Here is a 23827-nt window from a genome sequence, read left to right on the forward strand (position 1 = left end):
TGCCACTCTCCCACGCCCACTGTTTGCACGTTTTTTAAGGCCAAATTGGCCATGTTTTTCTACCGATTTTGCTGCCTTTTATGCTTCAAATTGAAGCAAAAATTTGGATTAAATTGGAGCAGAGCAGAGAGCTCGGGAGAAGAAGAAAATGGCACGTAAAGGCTGGAAATCTTGAGGAAAATTAGGAGAAGTTGAGGATTTAGTCAAATTTCATTGCGGATTAATTACTCGGGTGAGTAAATAATTTTGTTCGGTTAGAAATTATTTAAAAGTTTGATTTTAGTAATTTTGGATGATTATACTGTGTTTCGTGTATTAATTTGTTGCGTAAGTATATATATATATATTAATACACTGTATGCAAGTGGTGAGTTTACTGTGTGTATATTGTTTTGATTGTGAGAATTGCGTTACAGTGAGGGTGCCAATTACATATCTAAATATATATATATATATGTGTGTGTGTGTGTAAATACAGTATATGGGGCGTGAATGTCCCTGTGTGTGGGTGCAATGAAATTAGGGTGATAGAAAAGAAAAGGATTGCCTGGCCGTGTAAGCATATGGGTGAAGATATTTGTACATGCTATTAAGCAAATATATATATATATATATATGTTCCTATGTTTATAAGTTACGCGAGAGGTAGTGGTGGATATTGGTGAGTTCTTAATATTATATATTAATTAATTAATTATATATATTGAGGTTGTTATTGATGTGATTTAATTTAAATCAAATATAAGACTCGTCGGAATTTTATTTACGATGTACTTACATGGGATTTTAGATGGTTAAATTATTTAAATTATACGGTTAGATTTAATTAGTGTGAGCCACGAGTTTTATTAATAGTTATTAAACGTTTTACTTCGCAACGGGAGTGCAAGGAAGAGAAGAAACGATCGTGTAAAGGCCAGCTCCTAACTCTCTCTTCGTGTTCTCCAATTCCCGTGAAAGACCCCGTGATTTCCTATATTTTATCACCTCCCTTACTTTAATTCGGCACCTTACCTTATTGGTTGAACTATTATTCATTTGTTTTAATTTAAATTAAATCTGAGGCTTCTATAATTTTATTCGTTGTGAGCCTAAGGGGGTTTGTACCGCCCCCATTCCTTTCGGAATGATGCCGGACCCAGGTTGGGAACTAGGTTCCTAGACGGGCGAGTTTATTTATGATTTTATCGGGCTTATTTATAGTTTTTCTCGGATTTATTTATGGTTCGGTTAGAGCTATCGAGCAGTAGGGCAGGGGTCGGTTGTTGGTGACGCTGGAGTAGACTATTGTACGGCCCTGATGTGGACCGTCGGGTGGACACCCCTAGTCACTAGCCGTTGACCGATGCCGGGCACTGCTGACTAGCTCTGCCGGTATGTGATTTACTGCATGATTAGATATCTTGTATTACTGTTCATGATTTGATATGCACATGGGTACAGGATGCATGTTGGGATATTCATTTATTGAGTATGCTTGGACATGGACATTCTAGTTTGGTTAGGTTGCATCCACCGCGAGCATATGCATGGCGTGTGGTTTACTATGTGGGCGGAGCATGGCCTGATGCCTGGATGTATGGGCGCCTTGTATCACGTTGATGCTCACTACGCCATTGCATTTCTATGTGCATTGCATGCATACTAGTAGTATTTAGTTCTCGGACGGGAGTACCGTTCCGAGGGAGCCTATGGCTCGGTTGTCGGGAGTACCGACGGATACAGGTGACGGGAGTACCGGCCTGGGACAGCGCGCGCAGATTTGTTGCAGATATTTGTTGCCTTTCAGGGCAGCGGCAGGTTGGTATGGGACTTGGGTGCCAAGTGTCTTATGTGGGCCCCAAGGACCGGTATGTGCTTTTATTTTGTTATGCTATTGAGCTGTTGTGTTGTAGCGTCTCATGGCTTGTGTGTACCTGGGGTTTATTCTAGGGTGAGATTTCTGGTTTTGTGTAGCCTTCAGCCTTTTCTTCCTTATGCTTGCTGAGTCTCTCGACTCACCTTGCTTTCCATCATTCCAGGTAGTGGCGGCGTGGGCCATAGCAGGGGAGTCAGCTTTAACGGTAGAGTCAGTGTGGTGTATAGGCAGTCTTGTCAATCCCTGTCAACTCTGATGGTTGTGTAGGGTCTACTCTATTATTTTGTACTGTGCCAGGTGCTTTCCTCTAGTCTCGTGTATGCCGGCACAGGAGTTCGAGTTTATTTATTTATCTTGTGACCGCTGTGTTAGCGGGGTACCCGTAGTGCATGCATGTCTTGAGCTTTGCTTCCGCTGTTCTTATTTTCGCGTATGCATGTCGGGGTGGTCTTTGTCTCGTGTTTTATTACTTTTCTCCTCCCGTAGGCGCTCCCGTTCGAATAGTCCGGGTGGTTGGGGATATCCGGACGAGGGTGCTTACATCCTAGTCGTACCACATTGCTGCATGGGTGCAAGGTACACACCAATGAGCATGCTGAGGTTGTTGTTGTTGTTTTTTTTAGTTTATATATATTTTGTAGTTTTCACTAATTCTTAAAATTGGACGCTATATATTCAAAAACTGTATTTTTTTAGTTAATAATTACCTTTCTAAATGTATTTTTATCAAATAAAATTATTTGTATATCCAGTTTAGAAGGAAATAAAGGGAGCAGAGAGAGGAAGGAGATGAAAATAATAAATCTATGGTAATGCTAACGAAAACTAAGGATACTCGTTAAACTATAATAAATGCATTTTTTCTTTCATCCCTAAATGTTTCTATATATAGATAATAAATATATTATGTTTTAAAAAATTTATCAACTAATATGAGTATTTGAGAGTTGTAAACAAGGCAAATGTCTTGCACCTTAACAAGGGAACCAGTTAATGTTACTCATAATTTATATATTTTCTTTAATAGCTAAAATCTACAAACCCCCCCCCCCCCCCCCCCTCAAACTTTACAATTTGAGACACCTAACTCCCTTATAATTTTATTTTTAATAAAAAAAACTCTTGGATATTATTTTTTTGGGTTAGAAAAATTAGGTTTACATGCTAAGAAAGAATATGACCATAATACCCCAATTAATCTTAAATAATTACACATGATTCTATTATTACAAATTAATTAAAAATAAAAATACTAAATTTGCCTTTAAGTAAAGGAGAGTGACGCTAATTGATCATTTGAGAGGAAAAAATAATAAAAAATATAACCACTAAACTTAACCAGTTCCTAAACTAAATCAAAATTCAATTTATTTCCAAATAAATACAAAAGCTGACGTAACTAAAATCCAATTCACCGAATTACAAAAGTAAAATTACTCTCCAATTTATATTTGAATCATGGAAGCAAAATAATTTCTAATTAATTGAATTTTTTATTGAATGTTCTTGCTTTTTTTTTCAGTAAATACAATTTTTAATTAAATTTTGAAACATGTAATTCTTTAAACTTTCCTCGTCCTCAGTAAATACGATTTTTGATTGAATATTCAAATACTATATTTGTGTTTTTAATGTAACATCCCGAATCGAGCGATAAGAAAGATCAGATCAACTTATTCTGATGGGCTTATACGAACTTTTCAGGCGTCACCCATTCTGGAGCTACCCTAAATTGAGCACGCTTAAACTGAGAGTTTTTGTACCTACATTCAATCCAAAAGGTATTCAATTAGTGTTGTTTTCTTCCTTACTATTCTCGATATATATACTAATTTTTCTAGAGTCCCTTCTTAGACCTAACATTGGGCTCTCGGGGTATTACATTCTCCCCCCTTGAGCACATGACATTCTCGTTATGTGACCTTATAACTGATCTCAGATCTTCTTCTCTTTGGGAGCTGCCATCCTAGAAGTCTGCCAACAGATGCACTTTGTTTAGGCCCTCGCGCCCTAGCATTACTTCCTGCCCTCATCGGACCATTTTCTTCGAGGGTCGATTCTAATACCACCTTTAACATCCTGCATTGAGCGATAGGAAGGATTGGATCAACTTACTCTCATAGACCTACACAAACTTTTCAGGGGTTGTCCATTCTTGAGCTACCCTACCTCGAGCATACTTAACTCAGAAGTTTTTTATCTACATTCAACTCAAAAGATATTTAGTTGGTGTTATTTCATTTCTTATTATTCTCGATATATATATATTAATTTCTCAATAGTTGTTTCTTAAACCTGATTTTGGGTTCTCCACATATTACATTTAACTTCAAAAATTGAAAATCACTCTGCTTATTGACAACAACTATGGTAAAAAAAATTGCTCTAAACTGTTTCATAATGACAGACTATGTTTTAAAAAATCATAATATTTAAAAATACACATATATCATTTTCATTATTTTTCAAATCTTTTCAAAATTTTTGAAAGCCAAAACAAGCAATCAAATAATTATATTATTTTCTATTCTTGTTTTCAAAATAATAAAATTGAAAACAAAAGGTCAGACCAAACAAGCTCTAAGAAATTTTTTATGAAATAAGAAGAAAAATAAAATAATATAATTTTTATATGGTTACGTTTTTCTACGTTTCTCTCTATTTTTCCCTCTCAAATTATCAATTAGTGCCACCTTTTTCCATTTAAAGGTAAGTTTGGTATTTGATTTGTAACAATAGAATTGCATTTATCTATTGAAGATTAATTAGGGGATTGCAATCATTTAGTTTTTTGGCATATAAATCTAGTATTTTGGCTAATAAATAATGTCAAAAGGAGTTCTTTGTCAAAAATAGAACTATAAGGGGGTTAAGTGTTCCAAAGTTGTAAATTTTGAGGAAGTTTATTGGATTTTAATTTTCTTTAATAATAGGAGTAGTCATTGTTATTTTAAAAATGTGAGAGATGCATGCTCTTTATAATTTTCTATTTTTTTACACACTTATTCTCTTTTACTAAGCAATTTATTTATTAAAATTTATATTTTTTTTAGTTTAAATGTTAAACGTTCTAAATAAATCTTGTCAACATCTTAATTCCTAATTGTAGCATATTAATAAACTATGTGCAAAAATTATTATTTGCATTTTTCTAAAACTTTTTGACTTTAAAAGGATATTTTCAGACGTAATTTTGTATTTTTTTTTTTGAATTATTGCATCTCTATAATATTTAAAAATTTCAAATAATTTTGAATATTAAAAATTAATTTGAAAGGGGTTGTTGATAATTGGGAGAATTATTGGGATACAAGAGGAATTTAAGTGGACCAAAGGTTAGTTTATTTATAAAGAAATAACTCCTAAGCATAATTCTTTAAAATTGGTTAAATAAGTTATTTCTAGTAAGTTAAAGTTCCAGCTTTTGGGAGCCAAATTCAACCAAATTGAATTGGGCCAAGCTCAATAAAGAGCATCGTAGACTGGGTTGCAAAAAACTCATGGGGTCCAAGTTCATTGAAAATTGTCAAGTAAATTAAAAATTATTTGAACTCAAATGGTTGAAATGTATGCCAAATTCATTGAATAGTTTACTTTAAACTAAAATGAAATATAAATAGATTTGGGTTGAAATGAATTAAAAAGTGAGTATTCAAATAAGTATAATTACGTACGATGACATATCTTGATTTCAATATTATTCATTCGAATTGAAAATAATCAAGATTTGAAGATTTAAAAACAATGTCTAAAACATAAGGAACAATTTGAGTAAATCACTTTGAGCTAAAATTATGAATTGAATTGAATGGTTTTATGAAGCTTCAAAATGCTCAATATGAAAGAGAACAAGTTAGTTTGTCTTTAAAAGATTAGAATTTCCATTAATTAGTTTGCCTTTCAAATTATTTTTACTTTGAACTTGAATTGAAAGTCCGTATCATTTGTCTTATCATTTGTCTTTCTTTAATCACATGCTTGATTTGGCATTGTAACAATGACATATTCCTAAAGGAAAAGACCCCTATTAATGAAACTCAATTATTCATTTTGGTTGTCACAATCATTAGACATTTTTAATTTTTTTTTTAAATAGAATGACTAGTATAATAATTGTAATCATAAAAGACTTTTTCTCATAAAAAAATATTTGATTTAATTCATAATTATTACTCAAAAAGTGAGTCTATCATCCTAATTAATCTTACTACAATATATCGATCTAATGCCTACACTCATGCGCCCTTGCAAGTCTACTAGCCCAAGTGAAGTTATTTAGAGGTTGTTTGGCTGCTTATAAGTCTTTCAAATATGCCATCTTAAAAGTTGAATAATGTTTAAATTGATGATATGTTTAGGTAAATATATTTTAAAATATTATTTATATAATTATATATTTAATTTAAAAAAATTAATAAGTTGTCAGAATTTAACAAAAATATTAAAATAGACATGATTTTAAATAATATAAAATAAATAAATAAAAATATTAATTTTAATAAAAATAAATTATAAATTAACATCTAACGAATAAAATTTTTACTATTGCATGTTAATAAATTATATATAATTATTTAAAAATATATTAATATAATACTTTATATTTAAATTTAAATTAAATTCATAAAAATGTTAAATATATATGTTATATAAAGAAGGGTAAGGCGTCGGTAAAGACGGTAATGGAGGCGACGACAATTGTAAAATATGATTAATAATAGCGATGGAGGTGACAGTGATGAAGAAAGTTAGAGGAGACGATAAAGGAGGAAATGGAGACAACAATGACAAAAGTCAATAATGGATGAGATGACCAGATAATGAAATGGGAGAAGATGAGAGATTGTAATGTTTTAAGGGATAGAGAGTTATAAATATTTGAATTATTTGAAGGCAAATTAATAATTTATTTTGTAGGGATAGTTTATTCAAAATATTGTAAAAAACAGTTTATAAGTTTGGTAATATTTAAAATTTTAATAAATATGTAACTAAATAAGTTATGTGAAGAAAGAGCGGTCAAACCATTAAGCCAAACACACTTTTTAAGTGCTGAACCAACTAGCGGTCAAACCATTAATAAGTTGTCAGAATTTAACAAAAATATTAAAATAGATATGATTTTGAATAATATTAAAAAAATAAATAAAAAATATTAATTTTAATAAAAATAAATTATAAATTAATATCTAACGAATAAAATTTTTACTATTACATGTTGATAAATTATATATAATTATTTAAAAATATATTAATATAATACTTTATATTTAAATTTAAATTTAATTCATAAAATGTTAAATATATATGTTATATAAAAAAGGGTAAGGCGTCGGTAAAGGCTGTAATGGAGGCGACGGCAATAGTAAAATCATGATTAATAACAGTGATGATGGTGACAATGAAGAAGAAAATTAGAGAAGACAATAACGGAGGAAATGGAGACAACAATGAGAAAAGTCAATAATGGATGAGATGATGAGATGGGAGAAGGTGAGAGATTGTAATGTTTTAAGGGATAGAGAGTTATAAATATTTGAATTATTTGAAGGCAAATTAATAATTTATTTTGTAGGGATAGCTTATTCAAAATACTGTAAAAAACAGTTTATAAGTTTGTTAATATTTAAATTTTTAATAAATATGTAACTAAATAAGTTATGTGAAGGAAGAGCGGTCAAACCATTAAGCCAAACGCGCTTTTTAAGTGCTGAACCAACTAGAGCAATAATGCTTCGCACAGCTTTGGTTGTTGGGTTTTGATCTGCCATTCCATGAGCAACTACAATTCTGGACTGCCTGCTTCTCTGAAGTGACTCAAAACAAGGTTTCCAACCCGGTCCAATCCCCTTCCATTAATTCTAGCTGGAAGACTGGTGGGTCGCCCATCTCTATCACAATCCTTCCTTTCCCAAAATACCACTCCTGTCACAGTTCCATATCCTTCTCCTTATAACAATGACTTAATTGGTTGAGGAACTTAACGAATTCATCTACTTACAACACACAGAGAAAGAGAGAGAGAGAGAGTCTATGGAAGCAGTATGATGATCATTCATGGCTTCTTGTAATGTTTCTTGCTCAAATGAGTATTCCAATCAGCGGCAGCCCTTTCAAAATTTCATCCATGACATGCTGCTGCTGCTGCTGCTGTTTCTGAGATGCTCATTTGTGCAAGCAATGTTAAAACTTGAGGCCGCATATTGGATTAATTCTGGGTTGTATTGTCGTGTCCCTTTTTTTCTAGTAAGTAATTGTGTTGTATTTTTACTATTTGATAGTCCTTTTGTGACTAAATATGGGACGCAGGAAGGATGTTCCGTTCCTATATATCAAAAAGTAGCGTATTAAAATTATGTAAAGATAGTATTTTTTATAAACATGTTTTCTTCTCATATCATCCTTATAAATCGAGAGCTTGGTGGTTGGTGCATCAACAGCATAAATGAGTACTTTCATTTTTCTCACTCTACTGATTAAAAATAGTAATATTTTTTATATTATTCCTGTTTTTTTTTATGGGATTCAATTCTTCTAGATGATTCTTATTGTTCGTCATAATTGTTTTACAGTACACCAAACAACATCAGGTGAGTAAAATCATTGGCTTCCTTATACGCATCCTAACTCCTTTAAGGAACAAGCTAATGCTAGGGCCCATCTCCTAGGTCTGGCAACTCTGGCGAAGGCCTTCTGCATGCAGAGAAGCTCCAAGATGAACAACGAGAACAATGCTTATGAGGAATAGAGAACCCGGCCAAAGTTACTTCATGTGGTCCAGTTAGGTGGTGTGTACAGAAATCTCAAACAGATCGATGACCTAAGATATTCTAGTCGCTTTGCTTTATTTTAATTTTGTTTATTTTGGTGTAACTTATTTTGTTACCTCCACTATATTTAACTTGAGATTTAAGGATTCCAATACATGATGCCAGCAAAAAAAAAGATAGAATTACAGCAAAATTGATAAAGTCAACAGAGCTTTTGTCACAGCATATTGTTCTAAAATTGCTGCCCAAGTTTGGTAACTAAAAGTTATTGGATAATAGAAGGATAAAGCAAGATCCATGATGAACTTTAATAAATCTCTTCTTCTTCTTCTATATATATATATATATGAATGATAGTCATGTTCCAATAATTCCATTTAGTTTACTTGATGATTGTACAGTCCTCTGATAATCAGGAGGATATATGTATATATATGTGTGTGTGTGTGTGTATTCTGAGAGGAGAAACAGATAGAAAGTTAAGAGGAGATGCAAATTAAAGAAAGAAAAAGCTGAGCTAATTGAAAGGTCCATTCCCTCTCCATGCACTCCAAATGGAACCCTTTGGACATATTCATTTCCAGCTACCAAAGGAAAGCATCTCCTTGCAGTACTCTTCTTCTTCTTCGATCTTCGATCCGTCATTCTCCACCATCTTCACCCCCTAGCTAGCTACAGCTGCCATGGAGACCAACTTTGCTTCTATTTTCTGTGGAACAGCAGCGCTTCTTCTTGCTTCAGCCCTCCTCCACCAAGGTACGTACGTAGGTGAAATATTTGTGGCATCCTCGTATCTAGCTAGTTGTCCCTCCACGAGGGCTCGAATCTCCTCATATATATATATATATATCAAGTTGTTTACACACACACACATGGTGTGTTATTATTTATTTTCTTGAATTTGCTTTATATACAGAAGGAAGTTAGTGTTTGCAGATTCTCATTGTTACAAAATAAGAAGAAACATCATTTAGTATGGTTGTAATTAAGGAGACTGAAATGAGTCTTTTATTATTAGAGTTTAAATCTCTCTAAAGTCGAGTCTAACTACAAATTTTTGTGTTTATTTAATACATGTGATTTATAAATTATTTTACATATTTATTTATTTACTTACTTGCGTACACTTACAAGGCATTAATTACGAACCTTAAATTCATATTTAAATGATTATAAACACACACCTGTAGTACCATCCTAAAAAATAATACAAAATTATGTTAATTTGTAGAGTTTAGATTTGATTAATAGTTTCAAGGATCAGTATTTGAAATTTGATTAAATAAAAATTAAATTCCTTAACTAAATCTAAAGCTAATGATAAGTGAATTAACCAAAACCAAATCTTTTAACTTTTGAATATATAATATATATATATAAACCCACCGATATAGGTAGAGAGTGCACCTAATTATATATATATATTCCAACTTCTTGAAACCATATACGTACGTACCGACCCTTTAATGGTTTATTTTGTATTCAATTATCAATGTTTAGTTACATATTGGATTGATCATGCAATCATATTCCTACCCAGGAGTGGATGGAGAAACCGGAGTCAACTACGGCACGGTGGCGAACAACCTCCCTCCTCCGGCGGAGGTGGCGCTTTTTCTCCTGGAATCCACCATCATCAACCGTGTCAGACTCTTCGACGCTGACCCGGAAATGCTCCGAGCATTTGCTCCCACCGGAATTGCCATTACCGTCACCATACCCAACGACCAGATCCCACGCCTCACCAAGCTCAGCTTCGCCCAACAATGGGTCAAAACCAACATCACCCCTTACGTTCCGGCCACTAACATAGTCCGCATTTTAGTCGGCAACGAAGTTCTCGCCACCGCCAACAAATTGCTCATCGCAAATCTGGTTCCGGCGATGCAGACTCTCCACACTGCCCTCGTCGGCGAGTCCCTAGATCGGCAGATCCAAGTCTCGACGCCACACTCGCTCGGAATCCTCACCAATTCCAGTCCGCCATCCGCCGGAAAATTTCGGCAAGGCTACGATGTTCACGTCCTGAAGCCACTGCTCAGCTTCTTGAGAGCCACCGATTCCCCTTTCATGGTGAACCCATATCCGTTCTTTGGCAGCTCAGCCGAAACTCTCGATTACGCCTTGTTTAGGCCTGCCGCCAAGGTGTTCGATGAAGTGTCAGGGCTTACTTACACGAACATGTTGGACGCCCAGCTGGACGCCGTCTACTCGGCGATGAAGCACCTGGACTTCGGCGATCTCGAGATCGTCATCGCCGAGACCGGATGGCCGTCGAAAGGCGACCCGGGGCAAGTCGGCGTCGACGCCGACACCGCCGCCGAGTACAACCACAAGCTCATAGAACACGTTTCGTCTGGCTTGGGCACGCCGCTGATGCCCAATAGAACATTCGAGACTTATATTTTCGCGCTGTTTAACGAGAACTTGAAGCCGGGGCCAACGTGCGAGAGAAACTTCGGGTTGTTTGAGCCGGACATGAAGCCGGTGTACAACGCCGGGATACTAAGGAAAACGGTAGACAACGACGCCGCCGCCGCCAATTCTAAACAACACGATGCATATTTGTGGGTAGTACTTATACAACTGTGCTTGGCTCTGGCTGCAGGCTAGATCGACTTTTCCGGATCACCCGGCCCCGGTGAGTCCGTCACCGGGAAAGCCTAGTAATAGGGGAAAATGGTGTCTTCCAAAATGGGGAGCTGAAGAAGAGGCTTTACAGAATAACATTGATTATGTATGCGGGTTGGGTTTGGATTGCGGGCCGATACAAAAGGGCGGGGCCTGCTTCGTTCCCGACACGGTTCGGGCCCATGCTGCGTATGCCATGAATGCTTATTTCCAGGCGAAGGGAAGGAATGGTTATGACTGTGATTTCGATCAAACTGGCGCCATCACCAATGTTGATCCAAGTGAGTAAAAAACTCAAATTACTTTCATAATCATTTATGGGTAATAATATATATAGGATACTGGGTAATGTAATAAATGTATTTTGTTTTTTTATTTATTTATAAAATAATTGATGATAATTAAATATATTGTTTTAAAGTATTTTATAATTAATAAAAATATTATATGTAATGATTAGTATTAATTATCTCTTATTTTTCCCTTCATCTTTTTGATAATTTTGCAGGCTATGGAAGCTGCAAATACTGAGAGATGATGGAAATGGTGGAAGAAGAAGGCCGGAAGGATGAAGAAGATGAAGAACGGAAAACTTCTCCCCTTTTTGAGAATGGCATTACTGTATAATGAAAGATTATTTGTAGTAGAGGACCACACGCTAGCTAGTTTTCATATTCTTTTAGCAACCATCTTAACAACCCCTTTTTTTAACTTTTTCTAATTAAAAAAAAAAGTATTAAAAATTGTCATTAATGTCAAATTCATAATTTCAAACTTAGGTGAAGTGTTCAATTACCTCTTTAAAGTAAACGTGGTAACATTTTATGAATCACTTAAAGGGTGCAAATGGCCCTTAAGACGGGGGAAGGTGACTTTATGGTGTCTTCAACCACAGTCCAATCTCATGGCTCACATGGACGTTAATTACCCTTCCCCCATTATTCATTTTGTGCAGTATATAGACATAAAGTGTAAGCACCCCGCCCGGATATCCCCAATCACCCGAACGGGAGTGTCTACGGGAGAAAAAATAAAATAAAATACGAGACAAAGACCACCCTGGCATGCATACTCAAAAATGAGAGCAACGGAAACAAAGCTAAATACATGCATGCACTACGGGAACCCCGCTATCACAGCGGTCACATGATAAATAATAAATACAGACTCCTGTGCCGACATACACGAGACTCGAGAAAAGGCCTGGCACAGTACAAAATAAAAGAGTAAATCCTACTCGAACATCAGAGTTGACAAGGATTGACGGGACTGCCTGTACACCATACTGACTCTACCGCTATAAGCTAACTCCCTTGCCATGGCCCACGCCGCTACTACCTGGAATAATGGAAAGCAAGGTGAGTCGCAAGACTCAGTAAGTTTATAAGAAATGAAAGGCTATAAATAAAAGAAGAGACCATCCCAAACATAGCCCCACAAGTACACACAAGTCATGAGACGCTACAACACAACAGTGCAGCATAATAAGAGCACATATCGGTCCTTGGGGGCCCACACAAGACACCTGGCACCCAAGTCCCATACTAACCTGCCGCTGCCCTGAAAGGCAACAATATTCTCAACAAACCTGTGCGCACTGTCTCGGGGCGGTACTCCCGTCACCCGTATCCACGTCGGTACTCCCGACAACCGAGCCATAGGCTCCCTCGGAACGATACTCCCGTCCGAGAACTAAATACTATTAGTAGCCATGCAATGCACATAAAATGCAATGGCGTAGTGAGCATCAACGTGATACCAAGCGCCCATACATCCAGACATCAGGCCATGCTCCGCCCATATAGTAAGCCACACGTGATGCATATGCCCGTGCTGGATGCATCATAATCAAGCTAAAATGCCCGTGACCAAGCATAACCAAATCATGTTAATCCCAACATGCAGCCCGTACCCATGTGCACATCAAGCCATGCAACGAGAATAAAATATAAGCAGGCATACTATAATCACATAACGGCTAAGCTAGTCAGCAGTGCCTGACACTGGTCAACGGTCAGTGGGTAGGAGAGACTCGTCGGCGGCCTAAGGTAGACCGTACGACCGTCACTCCGTCACCAAACTGTCGATCCTAGCCCCCCACTACACAACCGCTCCAGCTAGAAAACAACCAAAAGTCCAATTATAATACCCGAACCGCTAAGAACCTAGCCCCGGGTGAGTAAGACATCATTCCCAACAAGCAGGGGTGACACAAACCCCCGTAGGCAACCAACGAATAAAACCCACAAGATCCATTTAATAAATTAAATCTTAAACTAACCGTTTAAAACTTCATAATTAATTAATAGCCGAAACAAACGAATGGAGGTCCAATAAATCGCCAACGAAAGAAACGACGAGATAGGTAAGAAGAACTTGCCTTATCAGAGATATCCTTAGGCTTGTTTGGTCCAAAAGCAGTAAAAATTATACAAACTGCAATATCCTAATTATTTGTCAAAATTAATAAAATCGGACTTAAAACGAAATTCTGACCATACAGAATGTAGTACTCGACTCCCTGAATTACCTGGTACTCTCGGATTGCAATTAAAAGTGAGATTTTCTAAAAAAAAAATCTCAATTTTCTCTTTACTTTCTGCTGTCGCGCGCGCGCTCTCTTTGATTCTGCCCAATTCCTTCCGATTAATTGCTCTAAAGGCTGTTTAATTAAGCCATTTAAGGGGCAAGTTAATGGCTCTAATTTAAAGAAAAAACTTGGTGGAGAAATAGCCACGTGGGTAGCAGAAGCTGCTGCCTGCGCTGGCTGCTCCTTCAATTAATTTCCCCTCACTCTAATTTCAATGCCAAGTCAAACATCCTATGGAATTGAACAAATCTGGGAAGACTTCACGCCATCCTCCAATTTCCCTACTCTTATAATAATTTATTATTATTATTATACTTGATAATGAATTTATTCTTACTTTTATTATTATAATTGTTAATGTCATTATTCTCATATTACTGATTACCATTGTAGTTATTAATAACATAGTTTAATATTTCATTTAAATTAAATTAACTCAATAACTAATAATTAAATTAAGTTACGTTTCATGAGTTGCTACATAAAAATATATTTTAATGTTTAGTAAAGGAGTATGCAATGGATAAATGGGTGAGTCATTGTCATCTCTATTAATTAATAAACAACAAATGTTAATTATATCATCACAAAGATATATAAAAATAACTTTTATAAAGGACAAATAACCAAAAATTTCTAAATATTGTCTTATGTATCAATTATGTACCAAATTTTAACCTTTTATCAAATATATATTTGAACTTTCATAATTGTAACAATTACATAGCATTGTTAAATTTAAACTAAGGGAGCAACTTTTCATCCAACAATTAAATTTTTATTTTTACAAACATAAAAAATTAAAATTGAAGAAAATGAAAATTGTACTCAGACCTCTCCATTACTAACTCCTTCTCTAATTAAATCCTAATTAAGTTAAATTAAATTAATTCAATGATAATTAAGTAAAATAAAACTAAATTTAACCAAGCAAAATAAAAAAACTAAGAAAGTGTCGAAGAAACCTTTGGGTTGCTTGGCTAAGAGCAAGTTCTATTCTTCAGAGCTTTTTGTGTTTAATCTTTTAGTTTTATTTTTTATTTTGTTTGGTTAAATTTAGCTTTAATTTTACTTAATTATTAATTAATTTAATTTATCTTAATTAAAATTTAAGTGACGGAGTCAATAATAGAGGAGTTTGAGTGTAATTTATTATTCTTTTCAATTTTTTAATTTTTTTATTTAAGTTTTGTAAAAGAAATTTTTTATTTTTTAAATGAAAAGTTGCTATGCTAATTTAAATTGTTGACGTTACATAATTGTTACAATTATAAAAATTCAAAGTATATATCTAATAAAAATTAAAATTTATTATATAATTGATATGTGTGACAAAATTTAAAATTATTTTAATAATTTACCCTTGTATAAACTACAAAAGATCACTTTGTCCATGCATATAATACTATTCTTCACCCATTTCTTTTAAATCTATTCTCCCCAAGTTTGGGAAGATACAAAAATGTGGGACTTTAAAAAGATTGAATGGAAAGAATTTTCCTCAACTCCGTTACTAATAACTCTCCCATTCTCGTTTCATCATTTTCCATTCTGTTGCTTGATAAAGAAAGAATGTGTTGGGGTATTATTTTTTAGGTCTTCAAGTTTCGTGTTTAACTTCTAACCAGTTGATAGTTTTGCAAATAATGAACGACCCTGAAAAATAAAAAATACTTGCTGCCATCACGTTTGCGGTTGTATTAGGGATCGAAACTTGCCTGCTGAATTCATTGATTTACCTCTCTTACTGAAATTGTGGGGTCGAACAGCAGGGGCACTCGTGATGGTACGTTAACCAAGAACAAACAAAAAAAACTCTCTTTTTCATTTCATCCCAAACATGCCCTTACCTTTTTTTTTTTCTTTTTTTATGACATCTAAATAACGTTTATTAAAATAAAAAATATAAAGTTATATTGAGATGAATTTAAAATATCTTTTGAACTAAAATATAAAATAATTAAGATAAAATTGGTAGACAAGATTATTTGTTAAATTTTTTAAAATATATATGTTACTTTTTTTATTTATAAAGTATTAAATAAATTTATTTGAAGGGAAAAAAGATAAATTTATCTGAATAATTATAAATAAAAAATTATGTGACTTATTTTTAATAAATTATCAAATAAATTTAACAAATACAATAAAAATTATTTTTGTCAAAAATATTTTTTATATCTCACTTTTAATTATTTTTTAAAATATTTTAATTAATAAACACCACCTTATAAAGAAAGTTATATATATAATTCAAAACAAAACAAAATGTCTAAAAAAAACAAAAGAAAGAAGTAAAACCGATTTCAAGTCGATTCGGTAGAACGAACCGGAGGCTGAATTGGTCGAGCGAGTCCAAACCGATTCACGAGGGTTGGGGCAATGATTCAGATGCACGGGTCATCGAAAATTACAGTGATTCACAGAGGGAGAGTGGGCTGATTTCCGGTGGTCAAGATGGCGATGGCGATGGCGATAATTGGGAAGGTGTTGAAATTACCGACTTCGATGAGGCGCATATGGTGCCATCAAAGCTCTAGTGGCTGCCGTGCCGGCGGCCTATCGGTTAATGACCCAAACTGTAATAATTTGGGGTTGCAGCAGTCCCTCAAGACGGACTGCTCTGCTCGTGCTAAGAAGCCTGATATAAGGGAACTGTCCTCTCAGCTCAGTCCAATCACAATTCTAGATCAGGTCGCATATGGTAAGATCAAAACAGCGACACATATCAGTAACGTAAAAGACGAAGGAAGAGTACAAAAACGACACGACTAATTGAATGAAGTTTTGAATCCAACAATACCAAAAGAAAGACTTAAATTTGGTCTTCCAAAACCCCCAACCGAAATGGTAAAAGCAGTAAACTCTCTATGCATATCTTCCCAAAATCAACAAGAGGAAAGCAAATCTCATCAGGACGTGCACATTTCCCCTGTTTAGTGTTCGTTTCCTCCCCTTTCTTCTACCACTAGAAAATACAAGAATACATAACGAACCATCCTAATACCGGTTGTCAGCTTCTCTTGATTAAAAGCCAAAAAGACGACTAATTAGGGATTCCTATTGCTTTAGAGCTCATCATGAGAGTCATCTTCTCCATCTGCTCCGCCACCAGGGGCTCCACCGGATCTCTGATAAACAGCAGCAATAATTGGGTTGCAAACAGCTTCCACCTCTTTAAGCTTCTCATCGTAATCCTCCTTCTCCGCGCTCTGGTTGTCGTCCAACCACTCAAGGGCCTCCTTCACGGCTGTCTCAATCTTCTCCTTCTCCTCGGACTCTAACTTGTCTGCCAGCTTGTCCTTGTCACTGATCTGGTTCTTCATGTTGTAGACGTAAGTTTCCAAGCTGTTTCTTGCATCGATCTTCTCTTTCACCTTCTTGTCTTCCTCAGCAAATTCCTCTGCTTCGCGGACCATGCGCTCAATCTCCTCCTGACTGAGCCGACCCTTGTCGTTGGTAATGGTGATCTTCTCTGATTTCCCTGAGGCTTTGTCTTCAGCCCTAACATTGAGGATGCCGTTGGCGTCAACCTCAAATGTGACTTCAATCTGAGGAGTTCCTCTGTCCAAACAAATAAGATTTTAACAATCTAAGCAGTTTTGTAGTAGACGGGCTTCATAAAGGTAAGGGGGAAAGTAAAAACCTTGGAGCCGGAGCAATTCCGGTTAAATCAAATTTCCCAAGGAGTCTGCAGTCTTTTGTCATACTCCTTTCACCTTCGAAAACCTAGACACAGAACGAATTCACATCAGACCAGATAAAATTAGCATAATCCAGATAAATGTCATTTATATAATCGTAATAGATGAAGTGATCCAACTCTTTCCTTTCCATTGAAGAAGTTTACTGAAGGGGTTGTTTTTGGTTTTCAAACATTTACCTGGATAGTGACAGTGGTCTGTTGATCCTGGTAAGTGGTGAAAACTTGAGATTTTTTGGTTGGGATCACAGTGTTCCTTGGGATCAACTTGGTCATCACCCCACCAACAGTTTCAATGCCAAGAGTGAGAGGGGCCACATCCAAGAGAAGGATATCTGGATGGTATAAGAAAAATAGGTAGAGAGTAATCAGATTCTTCAACCAATATCTTCCAACCCGTTTGAAACAAGATAAATAATGATAATGGCATCATAACCACGGTGCAGCAGTTCAGGTAAAGTAAATACCTTTTGTTTCATCCCCTCCCTCTCCACTCAAGATGCCTCCTTGTACAGCAGCACCATAAGCAACTGCTTCATCAGGGTTCACACCCTTGTTGGGCTCCTTCCCATCAAAGTAGTCCTTGAGAAGCTGTTGAACCTTAGGAATCCTGGTGCTCCCACCCACAAGGACAATTTCATCAATCTGGTTCTTCTGCAAGCCAGCATCCTCCATGGCCTTCTTAACAGGTCCCATGGTCTTTCTGAAGAGGTCATTGTTCAACTCTTCAAAACGAGCTCTGGTAAGTGGCTCGGAGAAATCAACACCATCGAAGAGAGACTCAATTTCGACGCGGACCTGATGCTGGCTGCTCAAGGCCCTCTTAGCGCGCTCAGCTTCTCTCCTTAACTTCCCAAGAGCTCGGTTGTCTTTGCTAATGTCCTTTCCATACTTCTTCTTAATCAATTTAATAAAGTATTCCATAATTCTGTGGTCAAAATCCTCACCTGCATGCAAAATAAATGAAATTTATCCGGTCTACAATTGAACTTCTTTGCTTCGTGGACATAATTTTTCTTGTAAAACGGTTAAATTAGAAGGTAATGATAAAAATATTGATGCAGCAAAGGACAAAACGCTACTGCAATATTCAACTTCTTGGAAGGCTACCAAGGCCAGTGTTCTTGTGGACAAGCAAATAAGTTATGTAGCTCTATGCAGGGGCGGAGCCAGCATAGGCCCAGTGCAGGCCATGGCCCTCACTGGGCCTTTGCCCTCCATTAATTTGGCCCACACTGGGCCTTGGCCCTCCATTAACCTTGGCCCTCCATTAATTTGGCCTTCACTGAGTCTTGTCCCTCCATTAAATTTTGCCCTCACTAAAAATATCTTTTGGCTCCGCCCCTGGCTCTATGGAATTGTTTCTTCATATGATAGATATGGTCTTCTATTTAAGTTAAACAAAGACATACAGCTCTTTCTTTTATTGAATCATAAGTAAATAATGAAAAATGGGCATTAACGAAAGTCTTACCTCCCAGATGAGTGTCTCCATTTGTTGCAAGAACCTCAAAGACACCATTATCAATTGTCAAGATACTAACATCAAACGTCCCACCTCCAAGGTCAAAAACAAGGATGTTCTTTTCACCACCTTTCTTATCCAAACCATAGGCAATAGCTGCCGCAGTTGGTTCATTAATAATTCTTGCAACATTTAATCCGGCAATTATTCCAGCATCCTTAGTAGCTTGCCTCTGGGCATCGTTGAAGTACGCTGCAAATTCATGAAATAAATAAATGTGTCGGTTTCAATGACGATTTATATGAATTTTATTATCCCAATTTGATAAAAACAAATTTTGCTGTCAAATCTTGACTGATCATTTAATTCCATAATTTGAGATTTACTCTACCTGGAACTGTTACAACAGCATCCTTAATTTTCTTTCCAAGGAATGCCTCTGCCGTCTCTTTCATCTTGATAAGAATCATGGCACTTATTTCCTCAGGACTGAACACTTTGGTCTCTCCATCTTTAATCTTGACTTGAATATAAGGCTTTCCATCCTTGTTCACAATCTTATATGGAACAAGCTTCATGTCCCTTTGGACTTCCTTGTCTTCAAACCTATAGAGAAATCTGGGTTAGAACAATGGTGTGCATAATCTATTATGTATGTAAACAGGAAGGAAAAGGAGAATTTATTACTTTCTCCCAATAAGCCTTTTCACATCGAAGATGGTCCTCTCGGCATTGACAGCTGCTTGATTCTTTGCAGCCTCGCCAATCAGTCTCTCACCATCGGTGAAGGCAACCCATGATGGGGTAATCCGGTTTCCTTGGTCATTGGCTATAATTTCCACATGCCCATTTTTGTAAACACCGACACATGAATAGGTTGTGCCAAGGTCTATGCCAATAACTGTTCCCAACTTTGTGGCTTCCTCTTTCGCAATAGAAAATGCAAACAAGCTTCCTGTAGAAGTATCATTTCCAACTTAATACACTTCTTACCATATTATAAGAAGAATGCTACGGCTAAGGTATTCAATAACTATATGTCAGAATGTGAATAACAGGAGACCATAGGGTTCAAAACTACATGTCAGTGTGTGAATAGAACAGGCTAACTCCCAGAAAAACTAGTTCTGAGAATAGATTATGTATTTTGAATTCAGATGCTACAACAACCATCAGATATAATAATCATAATCATGTGATTTTTTTCTTTTTTGGCTATAAAAACGAAATCAGTATATCTGGTGCCAGGGTTCGAATTAAGTTAAGGAGTTAAATTTTGGACTATGAAAGATTTGAATTCTTTCGATTTCAACTCTGAAAATTGAATATTATGATGCCAAACACACGAAATATTCATAATTTTCAGATCGTAAGCTCAAATCACATTTGTATTACAGCTAAAATAGAAACAACTAACCACAAACAACTACTGCGAGAAGCCCTCAACAACTGATCCAACTAATTAGATTTCAGTTCTTGTACATACTTCAACGCATGAGTTCAGATCTAAACATAAAATAGTCGCATCAAAACAAAACCACTGTTTCGACTCCAGAACTTATTCATGATTGACTCTTATCATAAATCAGTACAGAATGGACGTAAATATACAAATACATGCACAGATACATATACTAACAGGAAATATGCATAGACACACAACAACTTAACCAAAATAGAGCAAATCGACATCGAATAACATCGCGATGCAGAAAACAAAAGGCAGAATCGAATAGATCTCAGAACGTGGAGACTTACCACACAAGATGAGTCCAAACACGATAAACGACGCACGCGATCTCACCGCGCCGGCCATTACGTGAGATCTGAACTTCTCCTAGTCTGTCTCTCTCCTGATCTCTTGGTTCCTCTCTCTGGAATCTGTGTTAACCTTTATGCAGATTAAATGAAAATGGAACGAGAGATGTGTATTTATATATGTTAAGTAGTCGAACGTGTGAAAAGACGAGCGTCATATGTGATGACGTGGACCAATGAGCATCGTCTTTGTGGTATACTCGGCCAATGAGGTTGGAGGATGAGATGTGAGAATCCTGGCCGTTGGACTTTAAAGATCGTAGGGATGACGGCAACTGAACGAGTTGTTAAAGGTCATGTGAATTTCCAATTCTGTCCTCATTTGAATGGATCAATTAATCCCCGCCCCGTTTGCCGGGGCCCCATTTTCTCATCCTAATTTTTAATTTTTGCAGTATATTATAATTTTCTAACTATTTTCCAAGCCTTCATAAAAAAAAATATATCCAAGCCAAGTTTTTCGTTATGGACTTTTTGAATTAAATTTTTAGCCTCTTTCAAAACAATTAGTGAAAAAATATTTTAAAAATTATAACATATTTTAAAAAAAATTAAAATAAAAACATAAAACACAAAAAATACGACAAATCTCTAAAAAAGTTCAAATATCTAAATTTTCCTTTAGATGTGCTTGCAATGCCCTTATCCTATAGACTCTTGGAGATAATTTGTTACGAAATTGAAATTCGTATACTTTGTCTAAATTCCTTCTTAACGATCTCCTTAATGGTATTATAAATTTATTTTTTATATTTTATAAGACAAGACAATCAACTAAGTCACTTAGTACCTTTACCTAGATATATTAAGAAAATTAATAATTGGCCTACCAAAGTCAAGTTAAATATGACATTTTTGTTTTGCTACATAAATGACATGTTTTAATAGGATAACTCATAAACTATATACTTGGCAAACATTCATGAAATAGCAGTACCATGCACAGTGATCCAGCCAAAACCAATCCTTGAACGTGCTTAGCATGTTTTGGGCTTTTTTTTTTTTGATGGGTCCTGGGCATTAATTGGCCTTCACAAAGATCAGAAACTTAACGTTGATAAGTTTGTAAATGGGGCTTAAGAGAGCTATAGAAACCATGTTGAATTCCAACATGGATTGAGAATGTTGGGTTGGTTTGGGTTTAAAGCCCAAAGGGCCACAACACCCATATAAGTTAAAATTCACATGGATAGTATTGTAATTTTCTTTAATAAGCTAGAAATCTGAGTAGGGGACTACCCTAATCTGAGCAGTGGAGATTTCAATACGAGTCTCTTAGGTTAGGTTTTCAACAATGTCTTTTGATTCCCTGTTTTGATGATGAAATCTTTTAAAACTATTTCTTGTTGGTTTTGTGGAGGTTAAGGTTATTGCTATCATTAACAATTGTAATTTTTTATGATTTATGTTCTACATAAGTTGGTGTATGTATATCTCTATATGTTGATAATTAGAGAAGAAGCATGGCTAATTCCAATTTTGAGTGGGCTCTTTACAAGAAGAGGTTTTTTCACTTATACCATTTTCTTTTTCTTTTTTTTGTATTTTTGCCTCATGGAATTTTGGTGTACTTTACACTTTTTCTCTCTAATTTATTTAATTCCTTTAAATTATACACAATTTATGGGCATTTTTATAATTAAGTCATGTTCAAGGACGGATTAGTTTGAAACAAAGTGTTTTTAAATTTTTTTATTAAAAATATATACATTGATGTGAATATAAATTGTATATCACTAACATGTGAACACATTGATAAAGTTAATATTTATTAAAATAGGGACCCTTGTACTTTAACACTATACTTGTGTTTTCTTCATTGAATTTGTTAAATTCCGTCAAGTAAAGTGGGTTTGGAAAAGTCCCAACAATAGCAAGCCCCCAGCTAGTAGTGTAGACCTCCACTAATTAACTAATAGTATCATTAAGTCAACCGATGTTAGGCCAAGGCAGATTATTAGGTGTTTGTTTGAAAATGATGAGCTAGTAATAAATTTTCACATAAATAAATAAAGAATATTCTTAATGGACAAATTAGCTTATATGGTATTATATGCACATCTTGGGACGTGGGTGTTGATAATATCTTATAGTTATGGATAAGACGACACGGAGCAGCCAATACCCTTAGACGGAGGAATCATTCTTTTCGTCAAACTGGCAATTAGGTGGCTTTTTCAGGTATGACAATCACAAAACTCTCGATAATGAAGATGTCAAGTAAGTATGGCTGGCTAATGGCTATTCGAGAGGTACGTATATATTATATGTATGACGATATTTCGAAACATGGGACTCTTGTGCACTTTGGGTTGTTTCAATCTTCTTCTGTATTGGAGAGTCATCGAAGATCACTTATAATTATTGATAATTTATTTAACTGTTTGTGTATATCACAAGAAATCGAGTTTTTATTATATAAATCCAATCAACAAGGTAGCGAATTTTAGCACTAACACCCACCTCTCAATTCATCAAAGTCTAATTCTTAAGCTTTTATGGTACAAATTAAGTAGTTGAGTGATGATAAGTTAGAATTTGTGTCACTATATCAGTCCATTGTGAGTTTAATTCTTTACTCTATGTAATGAGACAAAACATTCTTTTATAATTTATTTCATTTGTTAAAATCGAGAACATAAGCGGTAAGGGACCACACAAATACGATAATCCCAAAGTCGAACTCTTAAATTGACAGCCACAAATAAACAAGTTCTTAAGATAAGAGCGGATTATTACTATCAGATTTAATTTTTCAATGTACAAAAAAAAAAAAATTAATAACAATTGAGTCCAAAAAAAATTATAGTCCACTTCAAAAATTTGTGATATACAACTCATTACTCCTGTCTATAGCCCATTTATAAATAAACAATTATAAATAGATTACCAAATTCACTCGAATCCTATTATTAATTTGAAATAAGGTCAAATAACATTTTTTTTAAATTAACTTTTATCATTAATTTTAAATTCAAATCCCATCATTAAT

At 35.2% G+C, this 23827-nt stretch overlaps 2 protein-coding genes across 2 annotated transcripts; one reads left to right on the plus strand and one right to left on the minus strand.

Moving 5' to 3' along the window:
• Positions 1–7817: 7817 nt before the first annotated feature.
• On the plus strand, positions 7818–12095 carry LOC127792698 (glucan endo-1,3-beta-glucosidase). The gene is made up of 6 exons (XM_052323323.1): positions 7818–8307; positions 8431–8448; positions 8527–9384; positions 10169–11145; positions 11237–11540; positions 11768–12095. The coding sequence occupies exons 3-6, from the start codon at positions 9312–9314 to the stop codon at positions 11788–11790; spliced, it is 1377 nt and encodes a 458-aa protein (XP_052179283.1). The 5' UTR covers positions 7818–8307; positions 8431–8448; positions 8527–9311; the 3' UTR covers positions 11791–12095.
• A 4509-nt stretch (positions 12096–16604) lies between these two features.
• LOC127792183 (luminal-binding protein 5) lies at positions 16605–20915 on the minus strand. The gene is made up of 8 exons (XM_052322582.1): positions 20776–20915; positions 19705–19972; positions 19409–19623; positions 19027–19269; positions 18020–18499; positions 17733–17887; positions 17496–17578; positions 16605–17413 (listed from the first exon to the last, which is right to left on the minus strand). Exons 1-8 carry the CDS (start codon positions 20831–20833, stop codon positions 16918–16920), a joined length of 1998 nt encoding a protein of 665 aa, XP_052178542.1. The 5' UTR covers positions 20834–20915; the 3' UTR covers positions 16605–16917.
• Between the last annotated feature and the right edge of the window lie 2912 nt (positions 20916–23827).

Source organism: Diospyros lotus, chromosome 15 (assembly GCF_014633365.1).
Source record: "Diospyros lotus cultivar Yz01 chromosome 15, ASM1463336v1, whole genome shotgun sequence".
In the NCBI taxonomy this organism is placed as follows: Eukaryota; Viridiplantae; Streptophyta; class Magnoliopsida; order Ericales; family Ebenaceae; genus Diospyros; species Diospyros lotus.

Bases quoted from the DNA above. Each gene is read 5' to 3' on its own strand.
- LOC127792698 (XM_052323323.1), top strand. From the start codon at position 9,312: ATGGAGACCAACTTTGCTTCTATTTTCTGTGGAACAGCAGCGCTTCTT. The intron at 9,385-10,168 runs GTACGTACGTAG...ATTCCTACCCAG, and splicing joins TTCAGCCCTCCTCCACCAAG to GAGTGGATGGAGAAACCGGA. The intron at 11,146-11,236 runs GTAGACAACGAC...CTCTGGCTGCAG, and splicing joins CCGGGATACTAAGGAAAACG to GCTAGATCGACTTTTCCGGA.
- LOC127792183 (XM_052322582.1), bottom strand. From the start codon at position 20,833: ATGGCCGGCGCGGTGAGATCGCGTGCGTCGTTTATCGTGTTTGGACTC. The intron at 17,579-17,732 runs GTAAATGTTTGA...TTCTGTGTCTAG, and splicing joins AGACCACTGTCACTATCCAG to GTTTTCGAAGGTGAAAGGAG. The intron at 17,414-17,495 runs GTTTTTACTTTC...TTGTTTGGACAG, and splicing joins GGAATTGCTCCGGCTCCAAG to AGGAACTCCTCAGATTGAAG.